The 18,347-nt window shown below is 49.9% G+C and overlaps 1 protein-coding gene and 1 non-coding gene across 2 annotated transcripts; both read right to left on the reverse strand.

Annotated features, from left to right (window-relative positions):
- Positions 1-970: 970 nt before the first annotated feature.
- Positions 971-17,023, reverse strand: GSDMA (gasdermin A). Its single transcript, XM_032279800.1, has 12 exons — positions 16,758-17,023; positions 14,116-14,334; positions 13,432-13,612; positions 8,870-9,035; positions 7,413-7,509; positions 6,859-6,906; positions 6,424-6,450; positions 5,142-5,162; positions 4,558-4,712; positions 3,969-4,083; positions 2,358-2,431; positions 971-1,575 (listed from the first exon to the last, which is right to left on the reverse strand). Exons 2-12 carry the CDS (start codon positions 14,327-14,329, stop codon positions 1,333-1,335), a joined length of 1,341 nt encoding a protein of 446 aa, XP_032135691.1. The 5' UTR covers positions 14,330-14,334; positions 16,758-17,023; the 3' UTR covers positions 971-1,332.
- Positions 7,902-8,059, reverse strand: LOC116553585. The gene has a single exon (XR_004269821.1). It is a non-coding gene; the product is annotated as a U1 spliceosomal RNA (small nuclear RNA).
- Positions 17,024-18,347: the final 1,324 nt, after the last annotated feature.

The following is an 18,347-nucleotide window of genomic DNA, read 5'->3' on the forward strand; positions in this document are numbered from 1 at the left end:
GAAAGATGTTCAAACCCAGCTTTTAGGTGGAAGAGGATGAGATCAACCCAGCAGTTTGATGAGACTGTAATATCCATATTAGTAGTAGGTCCACATGCAAATCCTACCCACAGTACTTCCTCCTACAAGAACCCTAAATTTCAGGGCAGAACAGAGAACGGTGAAACAATATCACAATTTAGTTTTTAAGTTTTGGGTTAGTCTTATTCTTGGGTTACCCCCCTTTTTTAAAGGCCCATCTGCATATTCTGTTCAATAAACTTGAAATTCATCTTATTTTTGTTTTGGGCTTCTTTTTTTATTTTATTTTATTTATTTTTTTTGTTTTGGGCTTCTACTACCTATCTCTGGGTCTTTCCCTCAACCCGGAACCAGGGGACCCCCAAATGCTCTTCTTTGAAGACAAACTGCTTTGATATCTTCTCACTTTAGAATGTAAATTTCATTAAAGAAAACTAATTGACGCCAGGCACGGTGGCTCACGCCTGTAATCCCAGGACTTTGGGAGGCTGAGACAGGCGGATCAGGAAGTCAGGAGTTCGAGACCAGCCTGACCAACATGGTGAAGCCCCATCTCTACTAAAAATACAAAAATTAGCCGGGTGTGGTGGCTTGCACATATAATCCCAGCTACTCAGGAGGCTGAGGCAGGAGAATTGCTTGAACTTGGGAGGCGGAGGTTGCAGTGAGCCGAGATCGTGCCACTGCACTCCAGCCTGGGCGACAGAGTGAGATTCCATCTCAAAAAAAGAGAAAGAAAACTAATTGAACAGAAAAAAAAAAAAAAAAAAGAATCTAGATTCCACACTGTATACCCTGTGAGCATTTTCCAGCTAGCCTGAGGACAGTATAGAGTAGCGGTCATGTACGTATGATCTATGTGCAGTACAACAATCATTTCTTTTTCTGGCACAAATTAAGAATTTCCGTAGGATCAATTCTTTAAAGAAAAAGACCAGAAGACATATCATCCTAAGACTGACATAATATTTTCCATTAATTCCAGTAAAGCTTGTTTTTTTTTTGAAGTATAAGGCGGGATTAGGATAGAAAATTAATTGATCTTTGTTTTCTGTGATGCTGAAACGGCTCATAGTTTTAACAGTTGAGTGCTGCTTCTAGAAAATTTAAGCATCAGCAGTTGGGCTAATGGGTTGCAGAGCTGGAGGGGTAGCGGGTGATAGATGGTTGGGCAGGTGGATATTGGTTATCCTGGGTGAACAGCTAAGATTTCAGTTGTCTTCAGCTGATGGCTCTGAAATGCCCTTAAGGACACAGCACCACGAGGTTGGGAAGGCATTAGGGAAGCATAAGGGAGATGGAAAGGGCAAATTAGGAGGCCTTGCTCAGCTGCTTCAGGAGGGAGAGGCCAGCATAAAGAGCACAGAGGCGAGGGAGGGTGTCTGGGTCCCACATGTACTGGGGGCCCGATCTCTGCACTTCCAGGCCGCTCAGCCCGACTAGGGCCTCCGTGAGAGTCAGCTCCTCGTCCCCAAGGGAAGAGAGCAGCTCAGGTTGCAGGGGGAAGACACCGTCTTTATCCTGCAGGAAGTTCTGTTCCATCGTGCTCTCCACCTGGAGGGAACCAAAGCAGCATGAAAAGAAAAGAACTGGAAACCTCTCTCCTTCTAACTCACGGAAATCCCAAGAAGGTTACATTCCCCTTATTAGAATCCCTTACTTTACCTTACATTGCAACCCCATCTGGGTCAGGGCAGCACATTGATTTATAGCCCCATTTTACAGAGGAACAAATTGAGACAGACTCAGATACATTAAAAATTTGCTCACGGCTGGGTGTGGTGGCTCACGCCTGTAATCCCAGCACTCTGGGAGGCCGAGGTGGGTGGATCACCTGAGGTCGGGAGTTTGAGCAACCTGACCAACATGGAGAAACCCCATCTCTACTAAAAATACAAAATTAGCCAGGCATGGTGGCGCATGGCTGTAATCTCAGCTACTTGGGAGGCTGAGGCAGGAGAATCACTTGAACCTAGGAGGTGGAGGTTGTGGTGCACTCCAGCCTAGGCAACAATAGAAAGAGTAAAACTCCTTCTCAAAAACAAACAAAAAAAAATTGCTCACAACATTTGGCTATGAATAAGCAAGGCCAGAGTTTCTGTCTTTTCTCCCAAGATCAGGCTGATAAACCCATATCATTGCCCAGAAATTCAGTCTTCTAGTGCTTGTTGTGAAATAACAAAAAAGAAGAAATATATAGAGAAAGGAGGAGTGGGCAAAAGCCCCTGGGATAAGTTGAGGGTCCTCCAGAATGGCTCCATCCTTAGGGGAAATCACATCTCTGTTGGCTCCAGCTACTCCCAGACTCTCCCCAGCATCTGCTGTTTTTCTCTCACCAGCTTTAGCTGCACGGGTAGGATCTTTTTCTCCATGGATTTTACCAGCAGCTTCTGTTGGGCTTCACTTAGCTCTGGAGAAAAAAACAAAAACAAAAATAGAGAAAGATATGTGTCACTGGTGCAGAGGGGACTACAGACTCCAAAGAGTGCACTTCTAGAATTTCAGCATTCATTCATTGTATGTAATTACAATACAGGTGTTAAGGGAGCCATAGCTGAGGGGTCCACTTTGGTCTTGGAGTCAGAGGGTAGGCTTCTTAAGGGAACAAACATTTCAGTTTACATCTGAAGGATCACAGAGTTCTTTTTTTTTTTTTTTCTTTTTTTTGAGACAGAGTCTTGCTCTGTCACCCAGGCTGGAGTGCAATGGTGCTGTCTTGGCTCATTGCAACCTCCACCTCCCAGGTTCAATTGATTTCCCTGTCTCAGCCTCCTGAGTAGCTAGGATTACAGGCGTGTGCCATCACACCCAGCTAATTTTTGTATTTTTAGTAGAGATGTGGTTTCACCATGTTGGTCAGGCTGGTCTCCAACTCCTGACCTCGTGATCCACCCGCCTTGGCCTCCCAAAGTGCTGAGATTACAGGCGTGAGCCACCGTGCCCGGCCAGGTCACGGAGTTTTTCTAAGTGGAAAACTGGAAAATGTGGAGGGAAGAAGCGCTTTTAGGGGCAAGATCAGAAAATGTTACTTCCTGAAATTAAATCTAACAGTTATCAAGATAGAAGTGATGAGCTTAGCTATATGCAGAAATTTTAAATATGTGGCTGATAAAACTAGGATTATTCAACCTCTATTAGCAAGACTAGACTGTCTTTTCAGACCATCCAACGTGACCAAGTGAATACTTAGGAATGAAAGCAATTTTTTTTTTTTTTTGAGACGGAGTCTTACTCTGTTGCCAGGCTGGAGTGCAGTGGTGTGATCTCGGCTCACTGCAACCTCTGCCTCCTGGATTCAAGCGATTCTTGTGCCTCAGCCTCCCAAGTAGCTGAGATTACAGGCATGTGCCACCATACCTAGGTAATTTTTGTGTTTTTAAAGTAGAGATGGGGTTTCACCATGTTGGCCAGGATGGTCTCGATCTCCTGACCTTGTGATCCCCCTGCCTTGGCTTCCCAAAGTGCTGGGATTACAGGCGTGAGCCACCGTGCCCGGCCCCAATTTTTTTTCGACGGAGCCTCGCTCTATTGCCCAGGCTGGAGTGCAGTGGAGTGATCTCAGCTCACTGCAACCTACCCCTCCCGGGTTCAAGCAATTCTCCCACCTCAGCCTTCCAAGTAGCTGGGATTATAGGCACCCACCACCACACCGGGCTAATTTTTGTATTTTTAGTAGAGATAGGGTTTCACCATTTTGGCCAGGCTGGTCTTGAACTCTTGACCTCAGGTGATCCACCTGCTTCAGCCTCCCAAAGTGCTGGGATTATAGATGTGAGCCACCATGCCCGGTCATGAAAACAATTTATAAAAATGTAGATATAAACTACTTAACTATGGTATAATTTGTCATTCATTCATTTATTTATTCATCCATTTGGGAATTGATCCAAGTGACTCATTCCTGTCACTGAAAAGGTCTATAAATGAAGACCTTATTCCCCACTTACCTGTTAGGGCTCCAACAAAATAGAGGATGGCACCCACGGCCTCCTTTGATAGCAGGACATCTCTTGGGAGTGCCTCCAGAGTCACTTCATGTCCCTTGTCTAGAGCCCCTTCAAGCTGTGGGGGAAGGTGGGCGACTATTGAAGATAACATAGGAAAGGTCCCAACCCAGGGCCCAGCACGTAATAATCCCCTGACAGGTGTGAAGTCTCTCCCATGTCCCCATTTCTTTTTCAAGGCCTCAAGTCCTGAAGAGTACTGGACTGCTGGGTTCCCTGGTCCCTGAGTTTTGGACTCTGGAAAGGGAAGTTTCCAGCCCCTCCCGCAGATGGCCCTTCTGGCCTGCCTCCTACTCTCTGGCCATCAGAGGGAGCATGTTTGCCCTTTCCCAGGGGACAAAGAAAGGAGCAGTGGCCTGACAGCCAGGGTACACGTGGCCGGCCTTGGGGAAGGATCTACGATGGACTCCCCTGGCCACTGGCCACCTCCTGCCACTGTCAGATCTCCCCACCTGCTGCAATACCCGCCCCCACCAAAACTTTACCAAAATGTGCCTTCTCCCACCCTTCCCCACTTCCACTGGGTCCTCACCGCCAGCTCGAGGTCTTGTAGCTCCTTTTTCTTCCCTAGAAGTTTGCTGAGGGAGCTGAGCAGGGAGCTTTGGCCCACTCGGCTCAGCTTCTCCACTTGTTGGGTCTCTCTCTGAACTTCTTCTTTTAGTGTCCTGAAGCCTTCGTGTACATCCCCTGTGGGGACAGTAATGGGGCACACGGCCCTCCAGTAAGCATTCTCCCTGCAGGGCTCCCATGCTCACCCCCTTTCGGTCCCCATGCCCTATTCACCAGTTTGAGCCTGGCCCCTTTTTTCTTTACCAGGGAATGTGGTTACGGGGGTATCCACCAGCCCCGGCCTGAGGGTTGGGGCGAGAAGGCAGACCAGGATGCATGCTATCATCTAACCCAACAGTGAATTTTCCTGAGATTCTAGGCCACATCCCACATCAGTACACAATTGACTTCTCTTTCTCTAAGATTCCAGCCAAAGGTAGAGAAAGAAGGTCTGTATTCCCTTCTCATGAGTTAGTTGACAAAGAAGAATGACTTTGCCTTCTCCTCTCTCTACCCTAATGCTACCTCCATGCCAAAGTCTTGCGAGAAACAAACAAAGTTGCTTACCAACATCGGATGCCTGGATAACTGAGAAAATAAGAAAAAAAAAAAAAAAAAAAAAAAAAAAAGGAAAAAAAGAAAACCTCCAGAATGGCAGCCATACCAGGGGATGAGACACTAAGGAAGATGAGGAAATACATCCTGCCTGTCTCCTGGGAGATCCCAGCTACCTCGTTCCTGGTGTTACTGTGACTCAGTGGCTTTGGCCTCGTTGCTGGGTGACCGAGTTGCATATGTGTGTGTAGCAGATTATAGCTACTAAGACTCTTAAAAAAAAAATTTCTTTTTTGAGACAGAGTCTTGCTCTGTCATCCAGGCTGGAGTGCAGTGGCACAGTCTTGGCTCACTGCAACCTCTGCTCCCAGGTTGAAGGGATTCTCTTGCCTTAGCCTCCTGAGTAGCTGAGACTACAGGTATGTGCCACCATACTCAACTAATTTTTATATTTTTAATAGAGACGGGGTTTCACCATATTGGCCAGGCTGGTCTTGAACTCCTGACCTTGTGATCTGGCTGTCTTGGCCTCCCAAAGTACTGGGATTACAGGTGTGAGCCACTGCATCTGGCCAAATTTTTTTTTTTTTAGAAACATCTGCTCCAGTATATTTTTTAAGGTCAGGCACAGTGGCTCAGTGCCTGGCCTTAAAAAAAAAGTGAAATCCCAGCACTTTGGGAGTTCAAGGCGGGCAGATCATCTGAGGTCAGGAGTTTGAGACCAGCCTGACCAACACGGTGAAACCCCATCTCTACTAAAAATATAAAAAATTAGTGGGGCATGGTGGCAGGTGCCTGTAATCCCAGCTACTTGGGAGTCTGAAGCAGGAGTATTCCTTGAACCTGGGAGGCAGATGTTGCAGTGAGCCAAGATCTGGCCATTGCACTCCAGTGTGGGCACAAACAAAAAAAATTTTTTTTTTTTTTAAATAGAGACAGGGTCTGGTCTCACTATGTTGCCCAGGCTGGTCTCGAATTCCTGAGCTCAAGGGATTCTCCTGCCTCAGCCTCCCAAAGTGCTGGGATTATAGGCGTGAGTCACTGTGCCTGGCTGCTACTAAGCCTCTTGAGGAAAGAGGTCTCAGGCATCAGACCATCTGGGTATCTGGTCCAAAGACTCCCCCTTTCCACTGCTTTTTCCCAAGCTATTGGAATATCTGCCATGTTTTGGGGACAATTATTTTCTGAGACTTGCTCTGCCATTTCTGTCAGTCCCATGAGAAGGGAAGGAAAAGACTGGAGTTTTAAAATTCTAAGTCAAGAAAGTTTCAGTGGAATGAAAGGAAACACTTACGGATGACCTTCTCCTCTCCTGACTTTCCTGAAGACAGAAAAAAAATGCACATCTGTCAGCACAAAACCCATTTCTGCCTTTTCATCTAAAGCAGTTGTCAAGGCAGTTTTTATCAGTTATCATTATAAAAACACGTGGAGATGATGTTAGCTCATCCACCCCCGAAATTTGGGAACACACTTGTCTCCCAGCCTTATTCTGCTGCTGACTGTGCCTTCCGGTCCCTGTCAGTTTCTGCATCTCTCTGGGGCAGTATTTATACATCTCTATCTCTCTTTCCTGAAGTTGAGGCTGGGTATTTTTAGGGACTTGGGAAACAAAAGCAGAGGCTCCTTGGGGGATTATAGTATAAGCTAGGAGAGGGTGGAGGATTTTAGCAGATAATGTCAGGAGTAGGGCAGAAGACGTGGGAAGCCTGTAAGTAATTTCACTTACCTCCAGGAGGGAAGGTTTGCATGTTCTCATTGCAGATATGTGGAATATCTGTGATGGGCAAGAGAGAGGGCAGGAGGACACTTACCAGCTGCCCCACATTTCCTTCTCCAGTCTCAAGCCAAAGGGCTCTGCTAAGGACTAGGACCTTGTGCCCCAAATGCTTCATCTAATTCCCTGCTTCAGCCTCCATTGCTGGAATCAATCTTTTCTTCCTTGATAAATTCTCTACTATGATAACACTACTTTCTACCTTCCATTCCAGTCTCTGTCTGTTTCCTCCTTTGGCCACCAACGTCTTGAGAGCAGAGGTGATGCCTGTTCATCTTTGTACCCCCTCCCCCAGTGACCATAGTGCCCAGCACCCAGGAGATGCTCAGAACCCAGGAGCCTCTTCATCCCTCTCTCCAGAGCAGCCTCCATGGCTGCAGTTGGACCACAGTACAACATATGCCCCTACTCATTCTCTGGCGTTGCCACAAGAGGGGACCAGGGTGCCTCAGTATTGGTGCAGGTAATTCTTGTCTTGCGGGGAGAATATGTGGGTCTCTGCTCACCCCACTCATCTTTGCCTTTGACTATCAGCTGTCTCACTCGAAAAGCCAGGACGCAGCCCTTGGGGATGGTTACAGCCTCCTTGTGGTTTACAGATCCCTAGAATTAGATGATGAGAATTTGTGAATCTCTGGAGATCTTTAGTATGAGATATTGGGAGTGTTGGTTGGGGGAGGTGTGGGGTCAGGGCTAAGAGCCTTCAGGGTGATAAGAAGTTGGAAGCCTTCAGTGGTGTCCCTGGTTTGTCTGAGCTCTGAGGAAGGACTTCAAAGCCCTTGCACTCATTTCTGCGGATTTTCCTTTTTTTTTTTTTTTTTTTTAATTTAGATGGAGTCTTTCTCTGTAGCCCAGGCTGGAGTGAGTGCAGTGGTGCGATCTTGGCTCACTATAACCTCCGCCTCCGGGTTCAAGCCATTCTCCTGCCTCAGCCTCCCGAGTAGCTGAAACTACAGGTTTGCACCACCACACTGGCTAATTTTTTTTTTTTTAATCAGAGGAAAGTGCAAACACAGTCCCCCACTACCACAAATTATGCTGTCGAGTTTCACACATTTGGGGAAATTGCAGGGGTCAGCACATCTGGAGTGCACAGCCTTGCCCTGGGAAAACCACCTTCTTGATCATGGTATCTCCCCTGCCAGGTAAGTATAATTTTTGTATGTTTAGTAGAGACGAGGTTTCACCATGTTGGCCAGTATGGTCTTGATCCCTTGACCTCGTGATCTGCCTCAGCATCCCAAAGTGCTGGGATTACCGGCCTGATCCATCGCGCCTGGCTCTGCTGATTTTCCCTCTGGCGACCTGTATCTCTCTTCCTGCTTCAGATGCATGAAGGAAACCAGGCCAACCTGCTCCATCTCCTGCCTGTGCATCACCCTAAAGCTTCCATCCAAGCCCTGGTTCCTTCTTCCTCTTTGTCATCTGTCCCATGCTTATCTCTTACAGGAAGCCTTCCATGACTAACCTCTACTCCTGGCTCCAAATCCCAAATCATCCCTTGAATATTTAGATGCAATAGGTAGAGGTATGTGGAGCATTCCCATTTCCATTGACTTTTCCAAGCCTGTGTTCTCTGGGCTTCAACCTCTGTGTCTCCTCTATGAGCCTGAGAACTTTCTGAGAGCAAGGATGTCTCCTCTTTGGATTGGGAGCACCATGAGGGAAAACCTATGAATGGAACTTTCCCCTTCCCCAGTAGTTCCCTGTGGCATCTGGCACAGGGATCTGCCCTCACTGGGTGCCAGTGTCCAGGGAGGGGGTGTGTGTCTGGGGTTTGAATCTTGAAGAGCCAGGGGAAGGAGTGGTCCTTTTCAGCATCCTGGGTGCGCACTGTGATCAGGCAAAGCTAATGAAGCCTCCAGGGAGGGGCTGAATGTAAATGTGTATGTGTGAGTGTGAATGTATGTGTGTGTGTGTGTGTGTGTGTGTGTGTGTGTGTGTGTGTGTGTTTGAATCAAACCTGTAGCCCCAGTGGGGAGAAGAAGGGGAGGGAGAAGCAGGCCTCTGCCTTGCCGGCTCGCTCCAGTGTGACCTCCTGCACCGTCTCCACCACCTCCATCACCACATACAGGTTCTCGCCTTGATCTCGAACCTCTTTCAGGAATGGGTGATCTGCTGCCAGCTTCCTGTGGCAGGAGAAACATAAGGGAACCCGTTCAGAGCTTCTTCCTGCCTGTGCCACACCCTCCTCTTTTCTTCTATCATTCCCAGGAGCTAGACATTGTGGTGGCAGGGAAGGAGTGAGTGAGGATTCTGGACCAGGGCTGAGGGCGAAACCCAGGTCTCCTGCTTACTGGCAGGGCAGCTTCTCTGAGTCTTAGCTGCCCCATCTATGAAGTGAGTGTAATGATGCTGACATCCTGGGTTGCTCAGAGATAAACTGGGTAATTATCTGGGCCAGCACCTGGCCGGGAATAGGGCCTCTCAGGTGCTTCTTACCCCCTTTTCCTCTGGTTCAGAGGTAGATGCTTCCCTGTTTCCTCCCCATTCATCTCTCTGGGACCCTTTCTCTCCATGTCTCTCGCTCTCTTGCTAACGCCAGTTTCTCTTCTCTACTTGCTCCTCCTGTCTGCTTCCATATATAAACGTGTCTGAATCCTAACAAATTTGTTTGCTTTGATCACGCTGCTCTCTCAAATTACTACCCTATTTTTCCCCTCATTTCATTGGCAAATATATCAAAAGATATGCCCACCCCTACTCCTAAATTCTTTTTTTTTTTTTTTTTAGATAGAGTATCACTCACTCTATGGCCTAGACTGGAGTGCAGTGGCATGATCTTGGCTCACTGCAACCTCTGCCTCCTGGGTTCAAGTGATTCTCCTGCCTCAGCCTCCCAAATATAGCTGGGATTACAGATGTGGGCCACCGTGCCCAGTCCACCTAAATTCTCTTTCTTTCTTTCTTTCTTTTTTTTTTTTTTTTTTTTGTGTTTCGCTCTTGTTACCCAGGCTGGAATGCAATGGCCCGATCTCAGCTCACCACAACCTCCGCCTCCTGGGTTCAGGCAATTCTCCTGCCTCAGCCTCCCGAGTAGCTGGGACTACAGGCACGCACCACCATGCCCAGCTAATTTTTGTATTTTTAGTAGAGACAGGGTTTCACCACGTTGACCAGGATGGTCTCGATCTCTTGACCTTGTGATCCACCCGCCTCGGCCTCCCAAAGTGCTGGGATTATAGGTGTGAGCCACCGCACCTGGCCTCTTTCTTTCTTTCTTTCTCTCTCTCTCTTTCTTTCCTTCCTTCCTTCCTTCCTTCTTTTTCTCTTTCTCTCTTTCTTTCTTGCCTGCCATCCTTCCTTCCTTCCTTCTTTCCTTCTTTCTTTCTTTCTTTCTTTCTTAGATGGAGTCTCGCTCTGTCACCAGGCTGGAATCCAGGGGCTCGATCTCGGCTCACTGCTCCCTCTGCCTCCTGGGTTTAAGTGATTCTCCTGCATCAGCCTCCCGAGTAACTGGGACTACAGGAGGGTGCCACCACGCCCGGCTATTTTTTTGTATTTTTAGTAGAGACAGGGCTTCACCATATTAGCCAGGATGGTCTCAGTCCTGACCTTGTGATCCGCCCGCCTCGGCCTCCCAAAGTGCTGGGATTACAGGCGTGAGCCAGTGTGTCTGGCCCTAGTCTGCCTAAATGCTTTATAGTTTGCCTTTTATTTCCTTCTCAGCTGAGATTACAATGACCTCTTACCTGTCAGTCTCAATGACCTTGCCTAACTCTGTGCAATACTCAATCCTGCTGCCCAAACCCTCAGAGCAACGCTGGCTTCCCTTGGCTTGCAGTCACGCTGTACCACCCTGGTTCAACTCCAGTGCTTCTAGCTTCTAAATCTTATCCATTCTGTCTGCACCTCATTTTCCATTTTATTTGGTTCTCTACAATTTTATGTTCTGTAAGATTCTGTTCTCAGTCCTGTTTTCTCAACTCCCTCTGAAACGCCCAACTCACTCCTACAGTGTTTTTTTTTTTTTAAGGTCTCACTCGGTTGCCCAGGCTGAAGTGCAGTGGCTCGATCGTAACTCACTGCAGCCTTGAACTCCTGGGTTCAAGTGATCCTCTTGCCTCAACCTCCTCAATAGCTAGGACTATAGGCACACCACCACGCCTGGCTAATATTTGCATTTTTTGTAGTGATGAGGGTTTCATTATCTTGCCCAGGCTGGTTCGAACTCCTGGGCTCAAGCAATCCTCCTGCCTCGGCTACCTGAAGTGTTGAGATGATAGAGTGAATCTCCTCCCCCGGCCCCTACAGTTTTCATCTTTATATCACTGATTACCCCGTGTGTATCTTCACCTTGACCTCTTTCCTGAGCTCAAGGACCTTATTTCCAACCACCTGGTAAACATTCTCAGCTGATGTCTCAGCAGAGCCAGAAACTCAAAACATCCAAAAGGAACTCACAATCTCCAAATCTACCTCTAACCTCTGTCTTCCTGTTTGTCACTGGTAATGGTACCTTTAATGTCCTATAACATCGCAACCTGAGTCAAATCTCACAGTCACCTTTGACAAAACCCTTTCCCTCATCCTGCAATCAGCTACCAAGTCCAGGCCATTCTACGGCCCTTGTTAATATGCCCTGCTCCATTCCTTCCTCTTCACTCCTATCCCTCTTCCTCAGCTCGGGTCCTCAGTTTACATTGCTCGTGGGATAGAATAAACAGTGTCTTGGCTGGGTGCGGTGACTCACACCTGTAATCCCAGCACTTTGGGAAGCCGAGGTGGGTGGATCACCTGAGGTCAGGAGTTTAAGACCAGCCTGGCTAATGTGCTGAAACCCCGTCTCTTCCAAAAATACAAAAATTAGCTGGGTGTGGTGACGGGCACTTGTAATCCCAGCTACTCTGGAGGCTGAGGCAGGAGATTCGCTTGAACCAGGGAGGCGGAGGCTATAATGAGCCAAGATTGCACCACTGCACTCCAGCCTGGGTGACAGAGCAACATTCTGTCTCAAAAAAAAAAAAAAAAAAAAGAAAAAAAACAGTATCTTGCCTGGTCTGACTGCTTCCAACCCCTGTCCCTCTTCCCCTATCTGACACACTTCCTCCATCTGGCTGGATTAGTCATGGGACACATCACAGCATTTTCAGGGCCTTCCTGATGCCTACAGAACAATTCAATCTCCTGGACCTGCCACTTGGCTCCTCCGTAGTTTGGGTTGACCCTGCATTTCCTGCTCGTTCTACTCACACCTCATCTGCCCCTGCCATGCTGGCCCCTGGTGGTTGAGATTGCACCTGTGTGCCTTGATAATACCCTTCTCCCAACCCTGCGTGCCCAATTTCTGCTCATCTTTCAAGGCCCAGAACAGAGGCTGCCATGTCTATGAGATCGTCCCTTATTTCTCCAACCAGAAGTCCCTTTGACCTGCCGCAAGACTCAGTCAAACCATTCCTACAGCACTAACCACTTCCTGGCTTGGATTATAATTATAATTACTGCTGCACAGGCTTTGTTTGTTGGTTTGTTTTTGAGATGGACTCTTGCTCTTTCGCCCAGGCTGGAGTGCAGTGGCACAATCTTGGTTCACCGCAACCTCTGCCTTCCTGGTTCAAGCAATTCTTCTGTCTCAGCCCCTTGAGTAGCTGGGATTCCAGGTACGTGCACCAGGCCCAGTTAATTTTTGTATTTTTAGTAGAGACGGGATTTCACCATGCTGGTCAGGCTGGTCTTGAACTCCTGACCTCATGATCCGCCTGCCTCAGCCTCCCAAAGTGCTGGGATTTCAGGTGTGAGCCACTGCACCCAGCCTGCATAGATTTTAAAATTTTTCACCTTCCTAGATTGCAAGGTTCTTGGACAAAGATGTTCTAGGTGCACCCAAGCCCGTAATAGAGTGCTTTACTATATACATGCTTGCTAGATGACTACCCCAGCCCTTCCTTCTGACCTTCCCAGTCCTTACCTCCTTCTTTCAACCACTACTTAACTACTTAAAAGCCAGTTCCCGTGTCAAGCCAAACATCCATGGTGCCCGGGATCAAGGTGGCACCTGCCACACCCTTGTGCTGTGGGGCAGCATTCCCGAGGGCGTGCCTAGTGTGTACTGGGGCCAGGCAGGAGGCTTCATTTATGGGAGCAGAACACAGCGCTCAGGCCTCAGCTGGGGGCGGTTAAGACCCATCCCTCCTCTTTCTAGTGTATCGCATAGTCTTAGAGTTAGAAGGAGCCTTAGAGATGATCATCCAATCCCATCATTTTGCAGAAAAAAAACTGAGGTCCCAAGAGAAGTGACTTTTCCAAGATCACACAGCAAGCTGGTGTGGACGTAGTCCTCCCTGTGCATGTGTGATAGTGGGGAGGTGGTCCTGGAGGCAGTGGCAGACCTGGAGGTGTGACTAGGAAATGGCCCAGATGCAGCCATGGGCCGGAAGGGTTGCCTTCAAGAGCTCCCCTGTGGTGACCACATTGGCAAAGGTCAGAGCAAGGGTCCTACCTTTCAACTCAAGGCCCAAAGCACCCTTTCCACACACTGCCCCCCCCCCCACCTCCCAGTCGCCCCTGGATCCTGCTGACTCTCACCTCTCCTGCTGCAAGGTCTCCAGGGCCTTGGGAGCCACACTGAGCGTCTGGACCTCCAGAGTGCTGTTCTGCGAGAGCCCTGCCGTTCCCTTCACCTTCACCGTCTTTGGTACGTCAACTTCTCCCTCCACTCGGGTGTCCAGCATATTCTTAAAGCCAAAATTCCCAGTGTCTGTTGGGTCTGCAGGAGGGAAAAGATGAAAGGGGCTGGGCTGGCTGGGCGTGGTAACTCACATCTATAATCCCAGCATTTTGGGAGACCAAGATGGAAGGATTGCTTGAGCCCAGAAGTTTGAGACCCAGCCTGGGCAACATGGCAAAACCCCATCTCTACTAAAAATACAAAAATTAGCTGCAGGTGATGACAGGTGCCTTTAATCTCAGCTACCTGGGAGGCTGAGGCAGGAGAATCACTTGAATTCGGAAGGCAGAGGTTGCAGTGAGCTGAGATCGCGCCACTGCACTCAACCTGGGGGATAGAGTGAGACTCTGCCTCCAAAAAAAAAAAGGCTAAGCTGAGAGGTACCCCCGACTCCTGGCCTCCTCAGCTCCAGATGATAGCTTTGGGCTAGATGACATCTAACCACCTCTGGCCAGAGGGAGCTTTGAGGTCCTCCTCACAGGCCAGGTGCCCAGCCCCTGCCCCTCAGTATCCCTCCGTTCCCGGCCCTGCTCGAGGCTGACCTGAAGGTGAGCTGCCGGGCTCAAGCACATCCAGGAGCGTGTAGTCAGTGCGGACATACCGGGCCCCCCAGAAAAGCGTGCTCTTCCTCTTCCTCAGCACCAGACAGAAGGGATGGAAGCGCTTGAAGTCGATGAGGCTGTCAAGGGGTGTCAGGTCCCCTCGAGGGTTCAGCTGTCTGGTGAGGGCCCGGGTGACATTTTCAAACATGGTCATGGTCTCTGTGGAGATGGGGAGACAGGAGAGTGTCAAGGCGGCTGCTGAGGAGCCCGGGACATGAGCTAGGCCCCTGCAGAGATGCCTAGATTGTCTCCTGCCATAGCTGGAAAGAACCAACGGAGTCTGCATTTTATGATGACGAACCTAGGGCTGGAGAGTTGAAACAGTTGCCTCAAAGTTCCATAGATGGCCAGCAAAGCCACACCTCCCTTTTCTTTGTCAAGGCCCTTTTCTCACCCCACGCTCATTTTCTTCACTGCCAGGGAGCCCAGCTGGAGCATGTCTTTCTCTTTCTTTCTTTCCCCCTCCCCTTTCTTCTCCCCCCTCCCCCTCCCCCTTCCTCCCCTCCCCTCCCCTCCTCTTCCCTTCTTTTGTCTTCCGAGACAGGGTCTTACTCTGTTGCCCAGGCTGGAGGGCAGTGGCGTGATCACAGCTCACTGCAGCCTTGACCGCCAAGGCTTGATCAGTCCCCCCACTTCAGCCTCCTGAGTAGCTGGGACTGCAGTCACACACTTAGCTAATTTTTAAAATGTCTTTTTTGTAGAGACAGGGTTTTGTTATGTTTCCCAGGCTGGTCTCAAACTCCTGGCTCAAGTGATCCTCCCACCTCGGCCTCCTGAAGTGCTGGGATGACAGGTGTGAGCCACTGTGCCTTATCTAGAGCATTCATTTAGCAATGGAAGTAAAGCTTCCTCACTCCAGAGACTAGCAGTAGCCAGGGTCTGAGGACACAGGGGAGGGAAGGAGGTGCTGCTGGCACTAAGGACCTGGGCGGCCGAGCTGTTCACCTGCCCCAGTTGCCCTCTCTGTGTGTGGGGCACACGTCCCTGCACCTGTTCTTTCCTCGTGCGTGCCTCCCAGCTCACAGGTATGAGTAGAAACACTCTCTTCTCACAGCCCCTGGGATGCCTAGATCCAGACTTTTTTTCTTTTTTTGAGACAGAGTCTCACTGTCGCCCAGGCTGGAGTGCAGTTGTGCCATCTCTGCTCCCTGCAACCTCCACCTCTCGGATTCAAGTGATTCTCCTGCCTCAGCCTCCCAAGTAGCTGGGACTACAGGCATGTGCTACCATGCCTGGCTAATGTTTGTATTTTTAATAGGGATGGGGTTTCACCATGTTGGGCATGCTGGTCTCAAACTCCTGATCTTAAGTGATCCGCCCTCCTTGGCCTCCCAAAGTGCTGGGATTACAGGCGTGAGCCGCTGCGCCTGGCCAGGATCCAGGCATTTCGATGCTCTTTCCCTCTGCCTCCTCTGCTTACAATAATACCCCCTTCCGCATCTGAACAACCCCTAGTCGTCCTCTAACACGCAATTCAGGTCACCTCCTGTGACCTCTTCCCTCACTCCTCCAGCCAGCTGGTGACTGTACCTGTGTTCCCAAAGCACTCTGCCGAACACCTGCCCTTCCTGTTGTTACAATCTGCTCACCTGACCCTCTCTCCTCCTCGCCTGTGACTTCCCAGAGGGCAGGAAATGGGCCTTAGTCACCTCTGCAGCAGCAGCAGTGGCAAATACCATGCCTGGCACAGAGTTGGAGCTTGGCAAATGTGTGTGGAAAGAACCAATGAATGTGGCCCCGAGAGACATGTGCTAGGGTGAGAGGACCCTAGAGAATGTGGGGCCCATGAAAGCCTGAGGGTCAACATCTATTTTTTTGGACACGGAGTTTCATTCTTGTTGCCCAGCCTGGAGTGCAATGGCGCGGTCTCAGCTCACCATCCACCTCCTGGGTTCAAGTGATTCTCCTGACTCAGCCTCTCAAGTAGCTGGGATTATAGGCACCCGCCACCATGCCTGGCTACTTTTTGTGTTTTCAGTAGAGACGGTGTTTCCCCATGTTGGTCAGGCTGGTCCGAAACTCCTGGCCTCAGGTGATCCACCTGCCTGAGCCTCCCAAAGTGCTGGGCTTACAGGTGTGAGCCACTGCACCCAGGCTGAGGATCAACATCTTAAGTCTCTGTCTTTGAAGTCTGAGTCCAGGTGCTCTGGCCGATTGGCATACCCGAGTTATCCCTGTGGGTGGAAGAGGCCACACCAGCTGGCATGGAGGCACCCCACGTCCACCGCAGGCATGTCACAGCAGCAGGGGACAGGAAGCACAGTACAGGTATGTGGGGCTGTTCTGCCAGCTTTGAGGAGCTTTTTCTTTTTTTTTTTTTTTTAACCCTCTTTCCTGGAAAGGCCAGAACGGGGCAGGACAACCTCCTGGCACCATCTGGGTGCACCTGGGAAGGGCTTGGGCAATGGCAGGCTCCTTTTCGCCGGACAGATGCCCACAGGCCTGCCTCTCCCATCCCTCCCAAGGCCTATCGGAATACTTATCCCACTGGACTCTAGGGGAGTTCCATGCCCTTCTTGGTCCACCCATCTCCCTGTGTCCCTAGAACACCCCTGCCTCCCCTGCTGTCATCAAGTCCTTACCTGGGAGCAGGGCTGGGTCCTGTCGGGCAGCTAGGTCTGGGGTGAGGGCCTAGGACTCGCTTGGTCTGTAGGTTGAGAGGATGACCGTCCCTTGCCAGGACAGGCTGCTTTATGCAGGGTCAGAGGCTTCCAGGGACCCCGCCTGCCCTAGTGACCCCACCCCCCTCCCGCTCCACTTCCGGGAGAACAGCATCAACCTGTTCCACGTGTGCCCTGGCCTCCTGAGGGCTGAGGGGGTGGATGGGGAGCTGCCAGGCAGGTGCCAGCGTGGGTGGGGGTAGCCAAGGCTGATAGAGAGGCGGCAGCTGGAGGTTGGCTTGCGGGCTGAGAGGAGAGGAAGGCAGGTGCCTTTGGGAGGGGTGCAGAGGGAGGCAGTGTGTGTGTGTGTGTGTGTGTGTGTGTGTGTGTGTGAGTGTGAGTGCCCAGGGATGATGTCTCTGTTCTGTCATCATCATGGTCATTGGGGAGCATCTCGGATTCATGGTGGGGTCTACGGGTGCGACACAGGGATGAGGAGTACTGCCTGTCCACACATCCCAGCAGACAGCAGAGCATCTGCAGTGCTGCCCTCCAGCCCTGCGCTTGTCAGCCTGCGTAGCGCTGCCTCACTCCATTTGTTTTAGCTGCATGGACATATCTCTGGTACCGCTAGAAGCAGATGTCTGAGTAGGCAGAGAAGGAGTTAGACCAAATGGTTTTCTGTTGTTGAGTGCTCCTCGTCTCTGCTCCTCACGGAATGTTGTATACACACATACGCATATCCGTAGGCAGAGGCACGGTGATATTCGTGGAAAAGCCCAGGGTGCTTGTCGTGGGCTTTCAGATGTCACACGAGAGGTCACTCAAGTCCTTCTCTTAGCTTAAATCTCTGCCTGGAGGGATTTTAAAAGAATTTCAAATTTTGCCTACATGGTCACATCCCTAGAGGACAGAATAAGGGACTTACAAGCAAGGCCCTGATAGTGTTGGGCTATGTGGCCGTGCATGTGTGCAGGTATAACCGGACACAGCTGAGCCTTTCTGCTCCCACCTGGAGGCCCCTCTCAGTATCACTCATCGAAAAAGAAACGCAACCCTGAATGCCGTGAAGAGTAAATTCCATGTTTACTGAAGGTTTTTGTGAGGGGCTGGTGGTGAATGAGACTAGACCGTTCCACACTCAGGAAAACTCCCTAAAAATGTCATCACTCCACTTGTGTCCCCAAAGTCTCATTCAATTTGACAGATGCTCCCAAATATTTCTTCTCTACATCTTAAAAAAGAACAAAACCAAGCCTTGGCCCTGCCTCTCCGCACACTCTCTGTTTACATCCCTTCTTATCCACCCTATGCCTTTTTGAGACAGGGCCTCGCTCTGCCACCAGGCTGGAGTGCAGTGGTGCGATCACGGCTCACTGCAGCCATCCGTGACTTCATCCTCCTTCCACAGCTCCAGTCCTACAGGGTCCTGTGAGCCCCTCTCTACAGGCGTGGAGACGAGAAACTGTGGAAATAAAAGACAAGACACTGAGAAAGAGAAAACAGAGTTTGGACCCAGGGGCCCACTGCCAACCAAAGCACGGAGTCCTTTGGCCCCGAGTGCCTGGACAC

This window comes from Sapajus apella, unplaced genomic scaffold, assembly GCF_009761245.1.
Source record: "Sapajus apella isolate SASKATOON/1434 unplaced genomic scaffold, GSC_monkey_1.0 scaffold12, whole genome shotgun sequence".
NCBI lineage: Eukaryota > Metazoa > Chordata > Mammalia > Primates > Cebidae > Sapajus > Sapajus apella.